General features: G+C 36.0%; 1 protein-coding gene across 2 annotated transcripts in view; it reads right to left on the bottom strand.

Annotated features, from left to right (window-relative positions):
• Window positions 1–24,632, bottom strand: part of dchs1b (dachsous cadherin-related 1b) — a 115,325-nt gene that overhangs the window by 15,975 nt on the left and 74,718 nt on the right. For both annotated transcript variants that reach the window (XM_058789412.1, XM_058789411.1), the window contains exons 3-9: window positions 12,555–12,743; window positions 9,336–9,567; window positions 8,770–9,006; window positions 4,478–5,524; window positions 3,461–3,648; window positions 3,129–3,225; window positions 2,775–2,932 (exon numbers count right to left, since the gene is read on the bottom strand). In XM_058789412.1, the coding sequence (XP_058645395.1) occupies window positions 2,775–2,932; window positions 3,129–3,225; window positions 3,461–3,648; window positions 4,478–5,524; window positions 8,770–9,006; window positions 9,336–9,567; window positions 12,555–12,743 (2,148 nt within the window). The remainder of the gene's footprint in view (window positions 1–2,774; window positions 2,933–3,128; window positions 3,226–3,460; window positions 3,649–4,477; window positions 5,525–8,769; window positions 9,007–9,335; window positions 9,568–12,554; window positions 12,744–24,632) is intronic.

The following is a 24,632-nucleotide window of genomic DNA, read 5'->3' as shown; positions in this document are numbered from 1 at the left end:
ATGCCATCAGGGAAAGTATTATTGATTAATAAAACTTAAAATAAAACGTACGGAGCACTACTCAAGTGCGACTAGGTTCATGAGCAAGTCACGTGACTCCACAAGACATATATAACGTTAGGGAAGATTTCTACTTCAAATAAATGCATCAAAGAATCCTGAAAAACTATCATTTTTTCCCACAAAATATTAAGTAGCACAACTGTTTTCGACATTGATAATAATAAGAAATATTTCTTGAGACCAAGGGCCAGATTTACTAAACAGGGTAAATTAGCGTTAGAGCGCTATTCCATAAAAGCACCGATGGGAGGGAAAATTCTGCGGGTGATTTACTAACAATGCACACATTAAAGAACACAGACGCAGCCAGATCATTTCCATAATGACCAGCGCAATCTTCCAAGAGCAGCGCAAATTGCCGCCTGCTTTTTTTGTCTGTTAAATTATGGCGCAAATACCAGTAATTTCACGAGCGCAAACTTTACTAAATCACGTTGCGTGAGTCATTTTAATACTCTCCTCCCATAAATTTTGTGTCTGAAAGGGACACCCCTACAAATGCATATTCAGTAAGGTCAGGCACAAAAATAACTGTGTCCATGCCTTTTCAGTGCTAATTCTTCACTGCGTGTCTTTAGTAAATCCTGACAGTACTATTTTAACGCTAAAAGACGTTTGCGCAAGCTGTTGGTAAATCTGGCCCCATATCAGTATATTAGAATGATTTCTGAAGTATCATGTGACATTTAAGACTGGAGTAAATTCAGCTTTGCTCTTACAGGAACAGCACTGTAAAATAAAATAAATTACAGTATTTGGAATTACAGTATAACAATGTTTCATAATGTTACTGTTTTACTGTATTTTTATAAATGCAGCCTTGGTTACCATAAAAGGCTTCTTTCAGTACTGAAAGAATTAAATGGAGTGAACCTGCCACATTAAAGGTCCGTGATATCATTTCCCAAGTCCTTGAAGTACAGTAAAAGCTGGAAAATGGTTGACAGGTGAAGCCTTTCATACTAATATCTCCATGAAAAAACAAAACACTACACACATACCAGATCACAGGAAAGAAAGCAACAGAAGGATTGACACTGATCCATTTCTGGGCTCTCTTTTAGGTGCAAAGTACACTGGACTTTCAAAATGAAGCTGGCATTACTGATGGTATGTAAAATATTATCTTGAGATTGCTACGCTGCAAGGTTCTGTGGTGCGAGCATATCGGCGTTAGCGCTACCGAGGTTTGCAGCTTTCCGTTTGATCATGGGGAACCACAGCTGGGCCTCATCAGAGCCATCTGGGAACACTTGATTCAAAGGTGCATTCTCCCTCTGTCTCTCTCTCACTCCACTGCTCCCTCACTCTCATCTTCCCCATACAAACAGGGAGAACAGAAATCACATGCAACTGCACACTCTACAATTAGCCTCCAATTCCCTTTTTGAAATCACATCTGTAAAAGCACTAAAGATATTTCGCTACAAAAGAGAACTGGCAAGAATCATTCTGCAGAGAACAAACTCTTTAGAATATGTATTCTTTTACGTTGGAATGAAAAAAGCCATGAAAATTATCCTATTGTCAAAGATATAGTTTGACATGTCTGATTCACGCAGTTCCATGCTGAGCGTTGGGATTAATACAGGGTTTTGTGTTACAGTATATTCCTCTGGAGCAGGAAATAATCCTGGGAGTTTTGAGGTGTTTGTGTTTGCATAGACAGGAGCTGGCCTGTGGGTCACAGCTCATTTCCCTGCTTGAATAATGATACCACAGCTCAGGGGACTGTAAGTATGATGATCGCTTGGCACAGTGAAAGACAACTTGTCCGCATTGGTGCTCATGCAGCAGGATTTTAAGATTTTGGCAAATTAACTAAAAAAAAATGAAAGTGCAGTCTTGTGACTTGAAACAACCAGCCAAAACATGCTAAAAACACTTCAGGCACCTTGGAAACCACACACAACATTTTTTGGAAAGTTTTGCACAGACAGAAAAGGATAAAATAAAATAAAATAAAGACAAAGCACATAACAAAATTACTTCAACTAAAATTACTAAAAAAAAAAACCGAATTAAACTAAATATGAAATATGAAATAAAAGCTAATTCTAAAATATTTACAAATAAGACTTTCATTGTATATATACTAAATATAGTACATAATACTATAATATATAATAAAATTGTTCATTTCTGAAGACTTTAGTTACACTCAGTTTCAGGTCAAAAGTTTGAGTATAAATAAAATAAAAAATAAAAATAATAAAATAATGACAAAAGCACATAAAATGACTTCAACTAAAATTACTTGAAATTACTAAAAAAAAACTAATTACACTGAAAAGTAAAAAGTAAAAATATTAAAAATAAAAGCTAATTCTAAAATATTTATAAATAAGACTTCAATAGTATATATACACTAAATAGTATATAATACTATAATATATAATAACATAGTTATTAATAACATCAGTTTCAGGTCCAAAGTTTCAAAACAAAATAAAATAAAGGCTGCTTGATGCTAGCTATTGGCCTCACTTTGACATTTTCATTCTAGTTTTTAACTATAGAGACTCTAAAAAGGAGAAATTATGAGGGTGAGGGAGGGATTGTGGCATGATGAAAGCCAGATTCAAACCTGCATCTCCTGCATGAGCACCAAATTCCAACATGTATCCTAAGCACTAGGCCATGGGTCTGACATACTTACCTTGCTTCTATCATTGAAACTGATGTTTTAAAAAGTGCCTGGATAATCTCACCTGTATAAGTAAGGCAGCTGAAGAGCTCTGAGACGGAGCGCCACGGTCCGTGGCAGTGATGGTGAAGCTGTACTCTGCTTTTTCAGCTCGCCTCAGGGGGGATGAGGAGCGCAGCTCGCCAGTGTTTGGGTTCAAGGAGAAATGTTCCGCTCTGGAGCCTTAAAAAGCAAGGACAAATGGAAGCATAAATATAGACAAATATGGTAGCATAATTATCTGTACAATACATCACATTAGGCACAAAGATAACTGTAAGGACGTATGTTTACGGTTTGCAGTTTTTCCTTTTTGCAATAATATCCTCTGGCAATAAGAAGACCCAAAACTTATGAAATATTTTAGACTTTTGCTTACCTGATAATGAGTAGAATATAGTGCCATTCTCTCCCTCATCTGGGTCTTTGGCATGTAGAGTTCCTAATAAAGAACCGGCAGGAAGACCCTCCTGAACCTGGAAAACATCAAGCAAGTTTCAAACAACACAGTCTGGCTGCTTATACGTGATACAAACAACTTCAAGAGTGGGAATGTATCCAAGGTCACATAAACAATTTTTGAAAGATATTATGTACAGACGTAATGACATTTTTATGATGTGTAAACTGTGCTTTAATAAACAAAAGCACCTATGTTATGACACACTGATTTAAGGCTTTAAATATAGTCTGTGCCAGCCTGTTTCTTGCCTGAATGAGAATCTCCCTGCCAGGCTGAGTGTGGCTGAACGCTGGCGCATTGTCGTTCTCATCCAGCACTGTTACGTGGGCTGTTCCGGTGGCACTACGTGGAGGAGTACCACCGTCCTGAACCACCACAATCAGCTGATAACTGGACTGATGCTCACGGTCCAGAGCCACTCTGGTACTGATTTCACCTACACGTAAAATTTAAAAAGTTAGTCAGAATAGTCAGTCTAGAATGCTGCAAATAATTTTTAGTCTATAGTTATTATACAAAATAAAATGATAAAAAACTAAACTAAATTAAAATGATAAAAAAAACATTTTCTCATAAATCTGAAATAAATATACAAATATAAATATATTATATTATTATATTATAGTATTTATTATTATAAATATTAGATAAAAAATTAAAATAGCCTTGGCAGCTAACTGAAATAAAACTGAACTAAAATTAGTTTAAAGTACTAAAATTGCTAAAAAAGAAATAAAAAATGAAATCTATATAGAAATACTAAAAAACTGACAAAAGCATATTACAAAAGTATTCATAAATACTATACAAGTATACAGTATATAATAATACAAAAATAACACCTGATTTTTGAAGACCTTTGTTTCAAAAGTTTAGAGTTTACAGAGGGCTTTTCAACCATGCCCAGAAGGAAATAAAACAAAACAAAACAAAACAAAATTAAATACTGTTTCTTTCTGGATTTTCAAACATACCAAGAAGGTAATAAATTAAAAATAAAATAATACAACAAAACAGAACGAAACAATACACTGTTTCTTTCTGCTTTCTAAAACTGGTGTCTTTCCTGTTGGATATAATAATCGTAATTATTTTAGTTTACTGATAGGCATAGTTTTGTTTTCCCCTATTTTTCACACTATAAATAGCTACCTTTTTAGGAAACAAATTTGGTGTCAAAAAGCTTGAAAATCCCTCATCTAGAACATTTCCTAAATGTATAAATAACAAATGTCTTTGCAGATTCTGAATGTGTTCCAGCTCACCAGTCTGGGAATTGATTTGGAAGTAGCGGTCCGTGTGGAGTAATCTGTACGTAAGACGGCTGTTGAGACCAGCGTCGCGGTCAGTAGCAGACACCCTCCCGAAACCAGTTCCCGCAGGCAAGTTCTCTCTCACTGCCAAGAACACCCTCTCCTGAGAGAAACGAGGGGAATTATCATTCTCGTCCGTGACGGAAACTCTCACCGTTGCACTGCCGGTCTTCCCCATCTGGCCACTTCCAGAAGTAGCGAGCACAGTTAACAGGTAAATATCCTTGGCCTCACGGTCCAAAGCGCTCTTAACAAACAGCCATCCGCTGTCCGGGGCAATACCAAAACCTGCCGCGTCCCCATCAGGCCGGAGCCGGTATGCCAGCGTGGAAGATGGTGTGGAGCCTTTGGATGACCCTCCATTTCCATTGGGGTCTCTGTTGAGCGCCCGCACCTGTAAGAAGTTGGTGTTGAGTGGCGTGTTCTCCTTCAGCTCCACACGGTAGGTCATCGTGTCAAACACAGGACCCTGGTCGTTCTCCGCCTGGATGTGGACCACCAGGCTGAACGTAGCGCTGAGCTGAGGCACGCCGCTGTCTTTCGCAATCACTTGAAGGTCGTAGCGTGGTACGCTGTCGTACGACACACTCCCAATTAGTCGTATTTCCCCACTGCTGCGCTCCACCCCAAACGTGCGCTGCCCTCCAGCTGACATCAGGTCAAAGCTCAGCTGTCCGTTAGGGCCAGAGTCGCGGTCCTCCGCTTGCACGCGGTACACCACGGTACCCATTTTTGTGGCTTCCGGTAGGAGCAGAGACTCAGAGGACGACGGGAAAAATATGGGGGCGTTATCGTTCACATCTGCAATGGTGACCCGAACGCGAGTCTCACCAAAAGCTGGAGGGGAACCGCTGCGCGCTTGAATTTCCAAGTCGAAAAAGGGCCGTGACTCATGGTCCAGAGGAAGGCTTGTTCTGAGCGCTCCAGTTTCTGGATCGACCATGAAATAGCCATCTGGATCCCCAGCAGAGATAGTGTAGGTGACATCCTTAGAGACTCCTGGAGCGAGAGAGAGATGGGATATGATTTATAAGTAGTGATTTAGCAGGTGATTTAATCTAAACTGACTTTCTAAGCTTATCACAAGGACAGTTGTCTTGGAGAAACTTAAGGGAACAATGGTGACGATTCATGGATCATCCTTTGAGTGATTCAAACCTGCAACTTTTTGGTTACAAACTAGTGCTGTCAAATCGATTAATCACGATTAATCACGATTAATCACATCCAAACAAACATATTTACATGTACATATACATATATTCATATATATGTATGATTTTTTTATCATATATAAATATAACTATATATTACATATATTATTAAAATATATACATGTATTCAAGTATATTTATATATACATACAAATATATTTATTTATATGTATATATAACATTATATATAATGTATTTATATATACATATAAATATACACAGTACACACACATTATGTAAACACTTTTACTTTGGATGCGATTAATCAATTTGACAGCACTATTACAAACACATATTTTTAATTATGCTCATCAAGACGGCATTTATTTGATCAAACATTTTTTGATAAATGTTATTATAACTGCTTTCTATTGTAATATATTTTAAAATGTAATTCATTCTTTTGTTGCATTTTCAACAGCCATTACTCCAGTTTTCAGTGTCACACGATCCTTCAGAAATCATTCTAATATGCTGATTTGCTGCTCGAGAAACATTTCTTATTACTATCAATGTTGAAAACAGCTGTGCTGCTTAATATTTTTACGAAAACTGCTATACATTTTTTCAAGATACTTTGAATAGCTAAAGAAACATTTATTTGAAATAGGAACCTTTTGTATCAATGCACTGTACAAAAGTCTTTTTATCACTTTAATGCATCCTTGTAGACTGAAATAGTATTAATTTCTTTAAAAAAAATGATATCAGATTATATAGGATATCAGAAAGTACTGACTACTTAATTGTACAACCTGAATTCCAGAAATGTTTGGACATTTTTAAAATTAGAATAAAATGAAAACTAAAAGACTTTCAAATCACATGAGCCAAAATTTTATTCACAACAGAACATAGATAACATAACAAATGTTTAAACTGAGAAATTGTACACTTTTATCCACTAAATGAGCTCATTTAAAATTTGATGCCTGCTACAGGTCTCAAAAAAGTTGGCACGGGGAAACAAAGGGCTGAAAAAGCAAGAAATTTTGAAAAGATTCAGCTGGGAGAACATCTAGCAACTAATTAAGTTAACTGACATCAGGTCTGTAACATGATTAGCTATAAAAGGGATGTATTAGAGAGGCAGAGTCTCTCAGAAGTAAAGATGGGCAGAGGCTCTCCAATCTGTGAAAGAGTGCGTAAAAAGATTGTGGAATACTTTAAAAACAATGTTCCTCAACGTCAAATTGCAAAGGCTTTGCAAATCTCATCATCTACAATGCATAACATTAACAAATGATTCAGAGAAACTGGAGAAATCTCTGTGCGTAAGGGACAAGGCTGAAGACCTTTGTTGGATGCCGTGGTCTTCGGGCCCTCAGACGACACTGCATCACTCATCGGCATGATTCTGTCATTGACATTACTAAATGAGCCCAGGAATACTTCCAGAAACCAGTGTCGGTAAACACAATCAGCCGTGCCATCTGCAGATGCCAACTAAAGCTCTATCATGCAAAAAGGAAGCCATATGTGAACATGGTCCAGAAGCGCTGGACTGTTTCAAAGTGGAAAAGTGTTCTATGGTCAGACGAGTCCAAATTTGACATTCTTGTTGGAAATCACGGACACGGTGTTAACAGCGTTCAGTTCAAAAGCCAGCATCTCTGATGGTATGGGGGTGCATAAGTGCATACAGTATGGGCAGCTTGCATGTTTTGGAAGGCACTATGAATGCTGAAAGGTATATAAAGTTTTTAGAGCAACATATGCTCCCCTCCAGACGACAGCTATTTCAGGGAAGGTCTAACCCTAACCCTAACAATGCAAAACCACATACTGCAGCTATTACAACAACATGGCTTCGTAGTAGAAGAGTCCGGGTGCTGAACTGGCTTGTCTGCAGTCCAGATCTTTCACCTATAGAGAACATTTGGAGCATCATTAAACAAAAAATACGTCAAAGACAACCTCGAACTCTTCAGCAGCTGGAAACCTATATCAGGCAAGAATGGGAGCAAATTCCAACACCAAAACTCCAGAAACTCATAACCTCGATGCCCAGACATCTTCAAACTGTTTTGAAAAGAAGAGGAGATGCTACACCATGGTAAACATGTCCCCGTCCTAACTATTTTGAGACCTGTAGCAAGCATCAAATTTGAAATTAGCTCATTTTGTGCATAAAATTGCAAAATTTCTCCGATTAAACATTTGTTATGTTATCTATGTTCTATTGTGCATAAAATATTGGCTCATGTGATTTGAAATTCTTTTAGTTTTCATTTCATTCAAATTTAAAAAACGTTCCAACATTTCCGGAATTTGGGTTTTACATGCCTATTTCCACTATTTTCATATTTCCCCAATTATTACTTTTGATGATGTCATCATCTAACTCTCGCTTACAGTTAATCTAAAAAAACATTAATAACTGAATAACACTGTTAAATATAATCTTTAGCCAATCTCAAAATGAACATATATTTTACATACTGTACATTATAGTGGCATGATGCCTAAATTCACATAGCATTTAAAATGACTTATTTTAGTTTTTAATGTTTTATTTAAAATTTATTCAGACAAAGTACTATAGAATTTTAATACTGGCCATTTATCAGTTATCCGCCATGCATGAAAATAATTATCGGCTTACCAGTATCAGCCAGAATTGTAACATCAGTGCATCCCTAGAACAGACAGGTACATCCTATAGAATTCCCCATTATTTTTCATTAAACATCCCTACAATATGTCTGTGCTATCAGAAAATATACATCAACGAATAATAATTTCCAGCAACATGAGGTAGAGTGGAATCAGTGATGGATGTGTCTGTTTAATGAGGTTCATTCTGCAGCTGCTGCTCTATTTGCACAACTGGCTCAGCGAGAGTGAAAATATTCCCTATCAGGCTTTTCTGCACCCTTGACTGTCTCACAGTCTCAGAGAGCCGCAGCACTGAGGTTAGCAGAGCTATGCGAAAGTATGCAGCAGCACATGGCTACTTATTTTAGTTTATTTTTAGACAATATAATGGTAACTCCAAGAAGACGTAACATGGAAAAAGCTGAAACTAACCATTCCTTCCGCTGGCCCTCACTACGCCAACCTCAGTACCCCGGAGCACGTCCTCAGAAACGGTGAAGAAGTACTGCGCCTGCTCAAACACCGGAGGCGCCACTGAGCCGGACACAACGCTGATGTTCACTCTGGCATTGACAGGTGCTGTGAGACCGCCTCCGTCCCGTGCTGTGATCACCATGGTGATGACGGAGTTGGCCTTTCCATGCAGTGAGCGTGACAGAGAGATCACACCTAACAGAGAAAAAATGCAGCGGGAATGGAATTAAACGAGATGTACGATTAGGCCTGAAGACTGTGAAAGTTAAAGATGAGGATACGGATGAACACATTTGCTCAGCCTTTTTTCAACCTGACAACTGTTTACTGGAATTTTTAAAAAATTATATATTGTATTATATTATGACTATATATATATATATATATATATATATATATATATATATATATATATATATAACCACACGCACGCACGCACACACACACACACACACACACACACACACACACACACACACACACACATACATACACACAAACTGAAAACAATTTCATTTAAATACCTGTGTCTTTGTTGAGGGTAAAGAAATTGGATCCTCCATCAGGGACAGTGTGATATGTCACTTTACCATTTGCACCAGCATCTGGGTCGTGGGCCGTTACCCTGACAACAGAGGTCCCGGGTGTGCTCTGTGTGCTCAAGCTGACGGCGTAGTTCACAGGGTAGAATGTAGGTCTATTGTCATTAATGTCCACCAGCGACACCTTTACATAGGCGGAGGATGTAAGGCCTCCCTGCAGGAAAATATCATATCATATTACTGACGATAAAGATGACAGGAATGTAGATACTGTCACACTACTCTCAAATCAATCTGAATGATTTCTGGTGTGTAATAATGCAGAAGAAAACTTCACAGTGGGATATAATTGCCTTTCCAGGTTATGAGGGGCCAGTGAACTGTAGTATGCAGTGTAGTGGGCTGTTCACTCATCACAGCCAGCATTTTATGGCTGCATTAATAATTGAAATGGGAAACAAAGCAGGCCGCTGCTAGTAGCTTATAAAGGGAAATAGCATGAGTGTGTGTGTATGTGTATGTACAGCAATGTGCCCCTGGGACACTGCGCTTTATTGCCTTTTCATTTACACAGCTCATGATTGTTGTTACTGGCAACTAAGTGAAGACAGGATTGAGCAGGGCATGTGACTGCGCATCTAGGTGATAGAAGTAATGGTGTTTTTTTAAATCAACCTTTATGCTTTGGAATTGAGTTTTAAAGGGTTTTCAACTCTTAAAGCTGTAGTATATACATTTCCAAGTGAAATAGGTTTCTCAAACACTTAAAAAGTGTATTAAATGTAGTAATGACCAGCAATTTTCCAAGTGGCACTTTTAGAATGTGGGCCTTAAAGCAACATTGTGTATTGAGTTTAAGATCAACGAACAGCGCTTGTGGCACAATGTTTATTACCACAGAAATAATAATAATAATAATAATAAGAATAAATGTTGGTTACAGTGAGACCATTGTTATTTTGGTAATATTTAGATACCATTATAGTATTTATTCATATTTTGAATTAATTTTAGTTGTAGTAATTTTGTTCTGTGCTTTTGTCATGTATTAGTTTGTTTTTATTTATTTTATTTTATTTATTTGTTTGTATTTCATAATTTTTTTTATTTCTATATACTGTAGCTTTAATTTTTACTTCATTTTTTTTTTTTAATGACTTTTTCACTTCCTTTATGTAAAGCACTTTGAATTACCACTGTGTATGAAATGTGCTATATAAATAAACTTGCCTTGCCTTATTTGTTGCCAAGGGAACCTTTCTAAGTTTAAATTTTAATTTAAGTTATAGTTTTTCTACTAATATTTATATTTTATTTCTGCTTTATTTAAATATTCTACATCTATTAAAATTAGGGGTGTCAACGTTAAATCAAACCTTATCAAACCATTAATTTGTTTTAAAAAAATATTACCGCGTTAAATGGTTATAATGATTAATGGTTTGATAAGATTTGACCCCAACTTCTTCCCGTCATCGCAGCGCGGAAGGTTATCTATCATTGTGTGATGAGGGTACAGTGAACCAGTGTTACCAGGGCAGCGGCACAAGTGGGCTATTTTGAAAATACAGTCGCGGGAAAAAATTACAGTGCCGTGGGTTGCGGTTTTTTGGGCTACTTTTATAATGTACCGTGGCCGCCCAAAGTGTACATAGACAAATAAAAATCTAAATAGATCCTTTTACTAATGTGTATTATACTTGGAATGTATCCCTGGCAACTTAAGAACGGAGAGGCGGTTGTATCACAAACAACGTGAGTTTCAGCCAGAGCATACATGTTAAGGCTTTTACACAGCAGAAATAAACTTGACAACAGCCACTATAGATTATATAAGATAATAAACACACGATTACGATAGATATGGTCTGTATGTGATTTTCTTGAGTGGAATGTGTACATCTGAAATGCTAATTTGTGCAGCGATATAAAAGACTATAAATAGCATATTTTAACAACAGTAAACGACCAAATTCCACATGTGATCGCAAAAAGAAGTTATTACAAACACTCGATGGTGGTTTGAAGTGAGTTTTGAGTAAAAGTGTACTATTAATCTCATAAATTGTCTTATGAAGCATGATACTAATGTTAGCTTTAATGCACCTGCAGAACAGGTCCAATTCTTCTTCATAATGCATTTTGTCATAATACTTCACGTAAGGTCGCAAGAAATGTTTTGTTGTATTTATTTAGAAATACTTTTGATAATAGTTGGGTAAATGTATACTGGGATTGAAGCGATGTGGCTTGGTAAACGTTTTATTGCCACTATAAAGGCTGATAATGGCTGAATAAAAACAAAAGAATAATGATAAAATAATAATTAGGATTATGTCTCATACCTGGCGGAAGTGTGAACGGTTCTGTTTCCTTAAACTAGTTTGTCATGCATTTCTTTTTCAACACATTTACAGGTAAATCCTAGTATTTTAAATTTGCGATTAATCATGATTAATCACAGCCCATGACTGTGATTAACGTGATTACATTTTTTAATCGATTGACAGCACTAATTAAAGTGAATGGGGCCAGTTTTAAAACTCATGATTTCAAAATTGTTGCTAAAAGAAAACAATGTGCAAGCAATATGAGTGTTGACATGATTTTAGTGTGAAAAAGTGTACAGTTATTCCCATATTTACAATTTCGTTGCCATAACAACATAGCAACAAAAATCCTAAAATGACTACAAGAATTATGAGAACAATTTCACAGCTCAAATAACACTTTTAACAGACAAATTAATGTGTTTTCATAAAATAATAAGCATCACATTTCTGGTCTTAAATCCTCTAAAAATTGGCCCCATTCACTTTCACAGTAAGTACCTCACCATGAAGTTGAATAAAATGTTTAACTCTTTACTTAAAGCCTTTATGTATAATGTATTATAAATGGTTATTAAAGGGTATAATGCATTACAATAATTCATAATGTGCACTGCAATACATTATATCTTGTCGTAAATAATTATAACTGAATTTCAAATGCATAGTGTAACAATGAATTGATAAATGTTATAATGTATCGACTGTGGTTACAATCATTCATGAGATTCTACAATGCATTATATGGTACATTACAAGGCATAATTAATGCATTAAAACTACTTTTATAATGCATTATACATAAAGGGCACAAATGTTGATTGAGCCCAGAATATTCCTGTATGAGGCAGCTACAAAGTCATTCCCTCACCCCATCCGTTGCAGTGACAGTGAAGTCGAAACTGTCTGATCCCTCGTCTCGATCCAGAGCCACACTGGTGCAGATCTGTCCAGTCTCCTTATTGATGGTGAACTGGCTGGGTGGAGCGCTAGCTGGCCCGGATCCAATCGAGTACGTAATGGCCCCAAACGACCCGCCATCTCCATCGTCTGCTTTTACCTGTGGAGCACAAACACAGAGAACATTGTCAGAATTATGGTCGACTGACGTCATAAACCCTCGTCTCCAGAGAGTACAAGAAGATCAGATTCAGAGGTCTTAATATGTTTTCATTAAAATAATTAATCAATAATGCTGAGACTTCAGTACAGCCCCATTAAATAACCAAGACACTCCAGACATAAATCCCCATCCCTTTGTATTTTCTTTCTCACTGTCCTCTAGCTGATTGTACCATGGATTTACTGCCAGCCGGTCTGTTCTTGGCCGCACCTGTCTCATCAATCTCTCACAGTGAAGTGGGAAAACAAGAGAAGACAGAAAGAAAAGGCAGAGAGAGAGCAGCCGGGATGAAAAGTGTCTCCACTCTACGATTCACAATCCCTGCCCTTGAATGCCTGGGTGAATGTCTATGGAAAGAGGGCCACTCTTGCTGAGAGATGGAGACTCTAAGGAGTAATGAGGTGGAGGTAACTCAGCATTAGCTTCTCGTGGTGAAGGACGCCACGACTGATACAAGCGGAAAAATCTGGCCTTGTGCTCGGGAAGGGCTTTGGCCAATTTACGGTGACATTAATGTGAGGACAGAAGCGTAGAGTCATCAAATGCATACCATATGCAGCCGTACAATACTGAAAACACTGTTTTCATGAGGGACAAATGTTACTGAGAGAATTCAGCGTATTCTCAGAAGATTTCAGGGACTGTTGCTGCAGTTGCTGAAGGCAAGGAAAGGGAAAAATGTCTTGGATCTCTTTCTTTATGCTTCCACAAATCATAAAAGCCTTTGTTTGTCTGGGCATCCTGCCCTCTCTGTGCGCTGATTTCTGTACAGCACCTCAATGATATGTTGGTGATATGACCAACTTAAAGGGTGGAAAGCAAGGAAAATGTGTAAGAGATGGTCTGGATTGGGGCAAAGGTTTTTTTTTTTTTTGGGGATGTAAAGGAAGGAGTCAAAAGTAACTTGATAAAACATACTGCGTCCAAAGTTTGGTGTCATTAATTTATATTTTTATTCTGCAAGTGTGCATTTAATTGATCAAAAATTAAAGTAACAGCTTTCAAAGTTTACAAAAAAAAAACTATTATAAATAAATGTTCTTCTGGAAGTTTTATTAATCAAAAATTCCTGAAAAAGGAAACACTGTTTCCACAAACAAATAAATAAATAAAATAAGCAGCAAAACAGATTTCAACTTATAAGAAATGCTTTCAATTTATAATAATAATGCAGTTCCACAAAAGTTGTTTGCACCGCGCTCTTCCGTCGCTTGATCTTCCGGTTAGGTGCGTTAATCCATTAAATCACTTATTATACAAAACCATGATCCGCACTCACATGAAACAGTCTTTTCTTTTCGTTTTATTCTACATTTATCACCAATAGGACAAGGACACAAACGTTTCGGCTCAATATGTAATATTTTGTGGAGTAGATGTCAAGCATTCAGTGTGAAAATAAGTGATTATTAATGACGATGCATGTCTGATGATTTTGATCATTGAATTTTTCATTGTTAAAAGTAAAGACTGCTGATGGTTTATTTTAACTGTTAGTATATACAAGAGTGATACAAATTAATTCTGAGGTCATTTATGTTTGAATAAGAGGTATATTGTAATGCAATGGTGGTTATGGTAATAGTGTGGTATTTAAATGCAAGTTGTTGTATATTGAAATGGAGTACGTAAACTTTTAATGAATGAACATTGGTAAATGAACGATGACGTCAAATTGGTGATTTAAAAAGTGGGTGGAGGATTTGTATTGTTTAACACACTGAGGAAGGACTTTGAACCGAAATGTTTGTGTCTTTGTCCTGTTGGTGATAAATGTAGAATAAAACGAAAAGAAAAGACTGTTTCATGTGAGTGCGGATCATGGTTTTGTATAACTTATAATAATAAGAAATGTTTCTTGAAATCAGCATATTAAAATAATTTCTGAAGGATCATGTGACACTGAAGACTGGAGTAAGGATGCTGGAAATTCAGCTTTGATCACAGGAAAAAAATACATCTAAAAATATATAAAACAGACAAGAGTTATTTTTAATTGTAATAATATTTCATGGTATTAAATTTTTTCTTTTTATTTTCCGTCTTTCTTTTTTTAACCAGAAATTTGATCAAATAAATACAGCTTGGTGAGAAAGAAAAAAAAAAAACATTACAAATCTTGCAGTTGTTTGTATGTATGTATGTATGTATATATATATATATATATATATACACACACACACACACACACACACACACACACATTTTGGATGAGATCAGGTCAAATTCATACAACTGAACACAACAGGAGAAAGTTCTCTCAATTTGCGTTTTCCTACCAAAATCTTTGCCAACAGTTCATATATAATCATTAAGAAGATATTAAGTAAGGGATAATATACACTCAGCTGGTCATTATCACAATATAAACCCAGACAGGGAGATCAGGAGCCTCGTATCACCCTGAAGGGGTTTATTTAGCGATAATGACAGTATGACTGTACATTATCCTCCTTATTACACAGCTACTTATCAAATAAGTAAATAAATTCAATGAAACATTGACATAATTTCATTATTTAGAAGAAAGAGGCTGCAGAATGATACAAGAGACATAAAATGTGGTCGCCTGGCAAAACAGACAATTATAGTTTAATGGTCATTATACAGAAAATATTTGACTGCAGAATGCAGCAAGTGACCAGTCAGAATCAAGCATTCCAGAGAGCCATGAAATGCAGAATTATGGTTTATGAAAATTGCTGTTTTGAAGCTAGTAAATCAGCTGAACTCATAATACAGTTAAAAGAAACCGCAATCACATTTTTACACACACCACCACAGATAATCTTCATATTGTCACGGCCGTATAACTGCAGCTGTACAGCTGATTCACATTACAGTCCTGACATGGTAAAGCAAGGAGAAAAGCTGTACAGGACTCAGGAATCCTAGGCCCTCACTCAACAGAGCTCCTGCTACCGGAAAGGTTGAGGTCACGACCCCTCAACTCTGCTTTATGCAGTGACCTCTCGCCCCCCATGACGCACTCTGTAAACAAAATTACTCTGGTGGTCCACAAACCTTCCCATTCATCAACTCCAGAAAGACCTGAAGACCCTAGTGCCTGTAACACAACAAAGGGCTCCTTGCAAAACATCAAGAGGAAATGACCTTTGACTCTGCTGAGCCTGCAAATATTTAATACAGTTGACTCTGGAAGAAGTTTCGTAACGTTGCTTGGTGCCATTTATGAGGACTGTAAAAAATAAAATAATAAATAAATGTAAAAAATTTAATGAGATCTAGAGGATGTGAAATCTGGCCAAAATAGCAAGGTCAGGCAATTATTCTTTATAGATCCTGATGATTTTTTCCCCCAATATCCATTCCAATAATAATATTTTGTAAAAACAGGAAGTATAAAGGCCGCAAGATGATTGTCCTGTTCAGTTGTCAGCTGTTACCAAAATCCTCAGTAAATCTCATTCTGGTTACTATGAAAATGTATAAACTGACAAATATTTATCATGATGGTTTTTGTTGTACTGTATTTAAATAAAAAAAAATTAAAAAACGTATTTAAATAAAAAACAATAAAATACAAAAACTTGCAAAATCCTCATTACTAAAACTTTAGATCTATAAAAAAGTTATATATATATATATATATATATATATATATATATATATTTTTGTTTACATAATATATGTGAGTGTATATTTATTTTGTATATATAGATACACTCACATACTGCATATATTTTGGAAATATTTACATGCATATTTATATATTTATATTCTTATATTTTATATTATATATATAAATATGTTTAATATATAAACAAAACATTTTTTTTTTAAACGTGTTTGCATTTACATATACATAATAAATATACACAGCACACATATATTATGTAAACAAAAACCTTTATTTTGGATGTGATTAATCGTGATTAATCGTTTGACAGCACTAATATATATATATATATATATATATATATATAGACAAAGTGAAAAACATTCTCATTAATTATAATAGATTTTTTATATCAAAGCATTTATATTTTTTGCTGTACTACAAAAATATAATTTGTTTAAATAACTCTGCTTTGCATCGTGGCTGCATCACCACCTTGGGTGTGCATAATTTTTTTAATAATTCAACGGTCCGGAGTCAATTATTCCGCTTATACTACAGTTGTCACACCTCAAGACATCGATCAGATTATATATTTCAAGGCATTTGTCCAGTTTTTGTACTTAAACACTATTGTGAGTAGGATTAATTTCTTCCGCATCTCATCCAACACCTCCGTTGCTAATTCCAAAACGTCATTTTGTAACGGAGGATTGAGCCGTTGATAGTAGACTATAATGCAGCTAATAACTAAGTTGTGAGAGACAGAGAGAGAGAGAGAGAGAGAGTGAGCAAGCTTGTGTGAATTACCTCTCTGAGTCTGTGTGTCTCTCAAAAGTGTTCAACAGCAGCGTCCCTACTAATAGTGAAGCTTTAAGTTTATTTTCTTCACGTACAGCACCCTTACCTTGCTTGTGAGAAATGTCATGTAGCTAATAGTTGCTAAACTATTTTACTGATAAAATCGTCAGAGTAGCGCTAACAACGTTAACGCGTGTGTTATGTTTCCGCGTGTGCGTCTGTAAGGGAGAGAGAGCGGGAGATATTGAGTACGTGCTTTCCGTACATAATAAAACATAATTTTGTAGCAAAATATGGAAATGTTCTGTCGTTTTAATCCTATTGCTTAAGTTAATATATTTATGTGTTTGGGCAGTGTCGTTGTGGGTTTTGGTTATTTTGCTGCTTTGAAATAAACAACCACTAGAGAACTTTATTTATATTTAGATCAGTGGAAATAACTCAAATAATTTGGTGAAGTGATATGGTCATGTAATGCAGTCAAGAGCTGCCTGGAACACCTTAGAACGTTCGTCAGCCAATCAGATTCAAGCATTCAACGGTCCTGTAGTATAAATACATGTTAATAAAAATACAAATAAAAACCATTTGTGGTTATATTTATATGACAAGATACAGTTTTTTGTACTACCTTTAAAAAAAATATTTAAATAAATACATTTAAATAATAATAAAATAAACTCTCATTTATTTTACCATAATGCAAATATTTTATTTCTACAAAAAATATATAAATTCTAAAATATTTATACATCACCTTTGAGAATGATGAGAATTACAAAAAAAAAAAAAGGGTCAAAAGAAAAACATCTGGATGCATTATGGTAATTATGGGAATTCTTTTCCCTTTTTTTCTTTTTTGCATTACAGTTGCATCTCAGCTTGATATTGGAATGGAAAAGCAAGTCACTTGTCTTTAAAGTCTGAAATGGGAAAACATAAGGTGCAGCTATTACAGCTCAAAATCAAAACACCTGCTCAGAGAATGCTGTCCACATTTCACAATGCATTCCCACATGCACTTTATGTACCGTTCTGGATGCCGTAGCAGTTTGCTATGGTGTTCTGGTGTGAGGGGAATACCTCAAGTGTGCAGTGATATACCAACAGGTGAATTTCTGCTGTGGCTGACGTGTCCTGAGGAGCCCAACGGCGATGGAGCCAGGTCTCAGTGCAAATGAGAGCACCGCTGCTTACGCTCTGCTCTGCAGTGGTCAACTCTTTTCCATCTGTTTTTCCCATTACCGCTGTTATTTCCTGTTGGGATTACGTGTGGTGAAATACTATCTTTCTTACAAATCAAAGCCCCATGTTTGCCTGTGTTCCTGGGATATTTGGATAAAGTGGGTGGGATTAAGCACCTGCAATAATGACTCGTCCTGGGACGCTGTGGTAGCCAGGCCTCGCTCTCAGGACGCTGATAGAAATGACAAGTCTAGCCCACCTGGTGAGCATGACCTCTACACAACCCCATTTTTCAGAGCAGACTACAGCCAATCATTTATACTGTATTAGAATTAGAAAAAAAAGAATAAGATTTAAACATCAAGAGGGACCGTGGTTAAGCTGTGGATGATTGGATCAGGTGTGTGGGCATGAGGGTTCAGAGGGTTGAACAGAATGCCTGTGTTTGTGAGGTTGGGAGGGTTGCACAAATCTTAAACTGATATGAGACCAGTGTAAAGAAGTCTCCTTCATTAAACAGGGTGCAGGTGAAAAAAGCATTAAGGGGCCCGGTAAGGAGCGGGGCCCCTCTGGGTTCTGAGGGGTGGAGGTCTTATCTGCAGGGAACGAGTTGATAATGAAAGCACATCCATTGTTCACACTCTCTGACACTGCACAAAATCTGCGTGTAATTTTATGGGGAAAATACAAGCACATGTTTGCTCTCCAATATAGATATTTATTTTATTGTAAATGAAACTACTAAATAAAATATTTATAAATTAGAGGTACTCTATAATATAATATAATGTATAATTTATATGATTTATTTATTATTTAACTATGCAATTGTTTATAAACAATTAATTAAGATGTATTAAATTAACATTTATTAACAATTAACAACTACAAACAACTAAATAAACGAATAATATAATATTAATGTTTTATATTATATAATAATTAAAACAAATTATATAATATTAATGTAATTATATAATAGTAATATTTAATGTATATACATTTTTTATATTATGAATTATGCAATTTTTAATTGTTAATTATATATAAATTATATATATATATATATACACACACACACACACACACACACACAATACAATTAACAATAATATAAACTAATAAATATAAACAAATAATTGAATAATAAATCATAATAATATACAAATGAAATGTATTAATATTTTTCTTTATTAATTTAATTATTTGACAAATATCCATGAATAGAGTTTGCACGCTTCACAAGAGATAAAAAGAAGGTCAGCGAGTCTGCAGACTAAAAGTGGGCCGTCTAGATTTCCTGCACACTCATCAATGACAATTAAGTGTAAAGCCGTACAGTATTTCTGCACACGTGCAATAATCCATCTTCCATTCTGGCATCAATCAATCTGACAGTCCTGACGAGAGGCAGAATTCCCATCTGCATCACTCCATTCCTTATTCATCAATAAATTAAACGACAGACTCTGAGGGCTTCTCAGCGTCGCAAGCTACAAATCACTATCTCGCTACGCTTTTCACAGCAGATCAATACTGACGAGACACATTCAGCCCACAACAAGCAACTAGAACTTTCAACCACCACTTAGTCTTTCTGTTATTACTGAACTTGACTTGTGTGAAAGCATTGCAATAATTCTGTCTGGTTGAAGAGAAACTCATCCATTCCCCTTCCAAAACTACTTTTGGGACAAACGCTAATAGGACTTAACACCATACGCCGTAATTCATCGGTTTCTTAGGTTGCAGACATCTCAAGAGACTGATCTCTGCCATAATTAACCAGATGAAATCTTATTAAAGGAGCAAATCTGCAATTGAAGGGTTGCATGTACTATATGATCATGTGGTAGATGTTTTCCATTAAAACCTCTCAACTGGAGTCAGGAAACAGCAGTTTCTTATTAGTTAATATTAGTTACATTTACCTCGACCTACATAACTGAATTTATCTCAGCAACCGAAGTGCAATATCTTCTTCCACCACCCACTGCACCCCATATTATAAAGTTAAGACCTTGAGAGGAAAAATCACATCCCAGACAAGAAAAAACGCAAAAATGTGTGTATTTACGGGGATATTTAGATAGATTTCTAGAACATCTTAACATGCATTAAACAAGCTCTATAAATATATGTAAATATATAAAATACCATCGGTGAGTGATTGCATTACACTGTAAATGTCTTTTGGGGTCAAACAGTTAGAATTTCCTAAATTCTAGTAGATATTTCAAGTTGATGAATGTCTACGTATGTGAATTTTATACAGCAAACAACAACAAAACTGCCTGCTGTCTTGGGTCACTGCAGTTTTACAAGAGCATTAAATGGTTTGTTATTCCATTGCTTACAGTCTCTAACATGTGGTCTAAATTATTAATCTTTGAGTTTATCTCTTGCTAGCATCCAATGTCAAGAGGTTGATGCTGTAATTTATCTGCGTTTTTACTGAAGGCATAAACCCGTTGACCCAAACACAGGCACACACAAACAATTTCAGATAAGACAACAGATCTATTACAGGTCACTGCTTGTCCAACAGGAAAATTTGTGTTATTTTTACATGTCTCAGCAAACTTATAGAGTTTCTCGCTAATGCACACAACCCTTGATATCTGTAATTCAAGATCACCTGGTTAATCTCTGATTTCTCGTTTCGTTCCCAAGGGAATCTGCTTCTTAAAATCGCAGGGGTTAGAATAAGTAAAAGAATGCACTATTACAAGGTCTCAGGTCTATATCAAGATAAGCAGCAGTGCTTTGGATGTGATTAATTGAGAGCTAAGCTTTGGATGTCCTTTCACCGTGACCTTTCTGCCAATCCTTTTCAAAGAGGTTGTGAGAGGCTGTGAGTGGCAGTACGTTTGATTCAAGATGAAATCACGTCTATCTTTAAGTGCTCTCATGTATATGTCGCAGTTTAAATCTAGACCCTGTATATCTAGACCCATACTTTTGTGTGGCACAGCAAGCAACTTTAAGTTATTTAGTTAGGATAAAATTCATCATTTACTTGTGATTTTGTTATAAACCTGAATGAATTCATCTAAAGAAAATATTTTGAAGAATGTTTCAACTGTTTTTTTTTTCCATAAAGTGACAGTCAATGGGGTCCAAAATACAATGGACCCCACTTTCACTGTAGGGACAAAAACACTTTTAAACATTCTTAAAAATATATTTTTGAGAGAAAATCATGCAAAAACAAAAACAGAACAAAGAACAAAAGAAAGAAGGCCATTTTCAGCAAGAATCTAAAGCCTCGTTCAGACTGTCAGCCCAAATCCGATTTTGTGCATACCCGGATGGAATCTGATTTGAATAACTGACTGTCCACACAGCATATCGCAACTGTTCATATCCGATTTGTGTGCCCATAAGCGCTCTTTCGTTTTTACTGAATGTGCATTGGTTTATATGGTAATGCCATTGCCTTGTTATGCCTACGCTAAAAACAACAGTAACAGCAGTTGCAATACAGATGTTGTTGCGAACGGATTTGCACAAATCGGATTTCATGTAGTTCGTTGCCGTTCAGACTATCTAAATATGATCGGATTTTAATCGGATTTGCACAAAAATTTGGGATGACAGTCTGAACAAGGCTTAAGTCCCTTTCTCACAAAAATTTGCTTCTTTTGACCAAAGTTAGTTAAAAACGGACTACTTTGCAGAATTTAGACAGTTTTTTAAAGACATTATTGATATTTAGATCAATATTTAAACATATTTACAAAAATTAAGGATTCAACATAGATCTAAAAAGTTTTTTCCCTTTAGGGGAAGGGCCTGGACTCTGTTGATATAGATTGGTTTGGGAATTTAAATATTTTAAAATAGCCCGTTCCCTTGGAAACATGAATAATGGATGACGGATCATCAAAGATCAATAGAGCTCATAAATGAAAACTCTTCCAATTCAATGCATCATTTACCACCACAGAGAGAATGTTTCAGCTATTTCTGTCCATTGACTTTCATTTTATGGAGATCAAAACAAAATGAAACAAAAAATAACGGATCACAGATAATCAAAGATCAATATAACTCATAAATCAAATCAACTCTCCTATTCAATATATTGACCACCATACCCCAGACTAACCACCAGCAGTCTCATTAATTAATGGGAGCCTTTACTGACATATAGTGTTATGAAGGCCAGACATAGCCAGTGCCTCCCACACATTTGGCAAATGGTAGTTCAAAGAGGAAGTTGGTCTGGTACTCATATGTCAGTGCTAAAATATGAGGTCGACTGTAAGACGTGATGAAAGCGAGGTGGTTATATTGGAGCAAACCTGTAGCTGTTCTTTGATCCAGGCATGAATCAGCAGACCGCACTGTTTATAAATGCTTTACTGTTCATTAGCGGACTGCAGTGCACATGGACTGACTATTCACTGATTAGCACAAGTGGAACTTTGATCGATACTTTCTCATAATGTTATGCACAGGATGTGACAGGTTGTTTTAATTGGACAGTTTGGAGGTAATGATACTAAAATATGGATCAACAACAAGGTTTTCATTTACACAAGTGTTTGCTTACTATGAGAAACACATAACCACTATACCATAAGAAGCTACAGCAAGTAGGCCTATATGCTATAGTATATAGACATTACATCCCATTATATTCAAAGTTATGTTTGGAGAGCAAAAAGCAATTATAAAGCAAATCCTCCTGATTTTTCACCTTACATTTTCTCTTTAGTGGTTTAATGTGAAATTCCACAAAAAAATAATATTTCATTAAAAACAGGAAAATTGTTAGCAATGGCCAGCAAAATCCATAAAAAATCACGTATTAGAAATACAAAAAGCACAAACCCAGACACAAACTAAATAAGAAAGAGAAATGATTTCAGACTCTTTTATGAATGAAAATTCATTACTTCCAGAGCACACCATTCTGCCATTAAACTTTCATAGAGACTGCTGTAATTAAGCTGGACAGTGATGGACCGGGGATAGTCCAGAATGTTTTCTAAACTGGCAACAGATGAGAGCAGACAGATTCCAACCGCTTCTCTTCCTCAATGGATCTGTGTCTCAACAACTGCAAACCGCACTGGCTGACTCCACTCAGCGCTGTTTGTGTAACACGCTGCACCTTTAAGAAAATTTATGGGCAAGAGCATCTCGCTCCGAGGCACTGAGCTGTGCATCACTACAGAGAATATAAAAGGCTGTATTTTAGTGGTTTTACAATGAAAGAAGGGTACAGTGTGGATGTTTTCCCTCCCAACAGCTATTGCAAGATGCCACAAGAGTCTTATTTTCCTTTTACAAGTTTGTGGGATCTGGCTTGGGTCTTCGTTCCAGACTTGTGTATGCTTTTGAAGTGTATGCAATGCTTGTTGGTTGCTTCCAATTTGTATTTCATGGTAGAAGTATGTACACAGAAGAAAAAAGCACAAACATGTTATACATAATTCATTCCTCTACTTTGGCAACTGAGGTTTGGAAACATTTGCATGCTTCATTTCAGGGGCAATGTGCTCAATGGGACATCAGAGGGTATTTTAGAAGACACGGTTTCTGCTAAATTGATTTTTCTCTTATACAGTCAATTTTTTTTTATGAATGTTAACATGTATCCTAAAATGCACCCGAAGCACATCTACCTTACTATTCCAGGCATTGTAAAGTGGATTCATGTGATTGTTCTGATGGAGCCTGGGGACCAATCCCGCTAAATGCAGGCTGATTAGCATCCCCGCTAGGCCTCTAATGAATGTGAGAGAGCCTTGAGAACTTGAGTTCTCCCAGATCTGGACGGAGACAGCAACTCATCTGTACATGCACTGATTATAACCATTTTGAAAAAATTCCAAAATGTCATTACCATTTATAAGAGATGAGCATGTCATCACAAGGAAAATATTTCATATGTTGTGTAAGGATACATAAGGAAAACTATTTTATATCAGGGTCAGTGACAAATAAGAGCGTCCAAGAAACTTTCTTAGTACATTTCACACTACTGTTCAAATGTTTGGGGGCAGTAATATTTTCTTGTCTTCCTTCCAATTTTTTTTTAAAAAGAAATTAATACTTTCATCGAGCATGGACACACTAAACTGATCAAAAGTGACAGGAAAGAAGGACATTCACAATGTTACAAAAGATCTCTATTTCAAATAAATGCTGTTTTTTAAGCTTTCTATTCAGAAATTAGAACGCATAAAGAATAGAGAACAATATAATATTGCAAAAAATATTAAGCAGCACAACAGTTTTCAGCTAAA

Source organism: Onychostoma macrolepis, chromosome 10, assembly GCF_012432095.1.
Source record: "Onychostoma macrolepis isolate SWU-2019 chromosome 10, ASM1243209v1, whole genome shotgun sequence".
Taxonomy (NCBI): Eukaryota; Metazoa; Chordata; class Actinopteri; order Cypriniformes; family Cyprinidae; genus Onychostoma; species Onychostoma macrolepis.
This window is presented reverse-complemented; position numbering and strand designations above follow the sequence as displayed.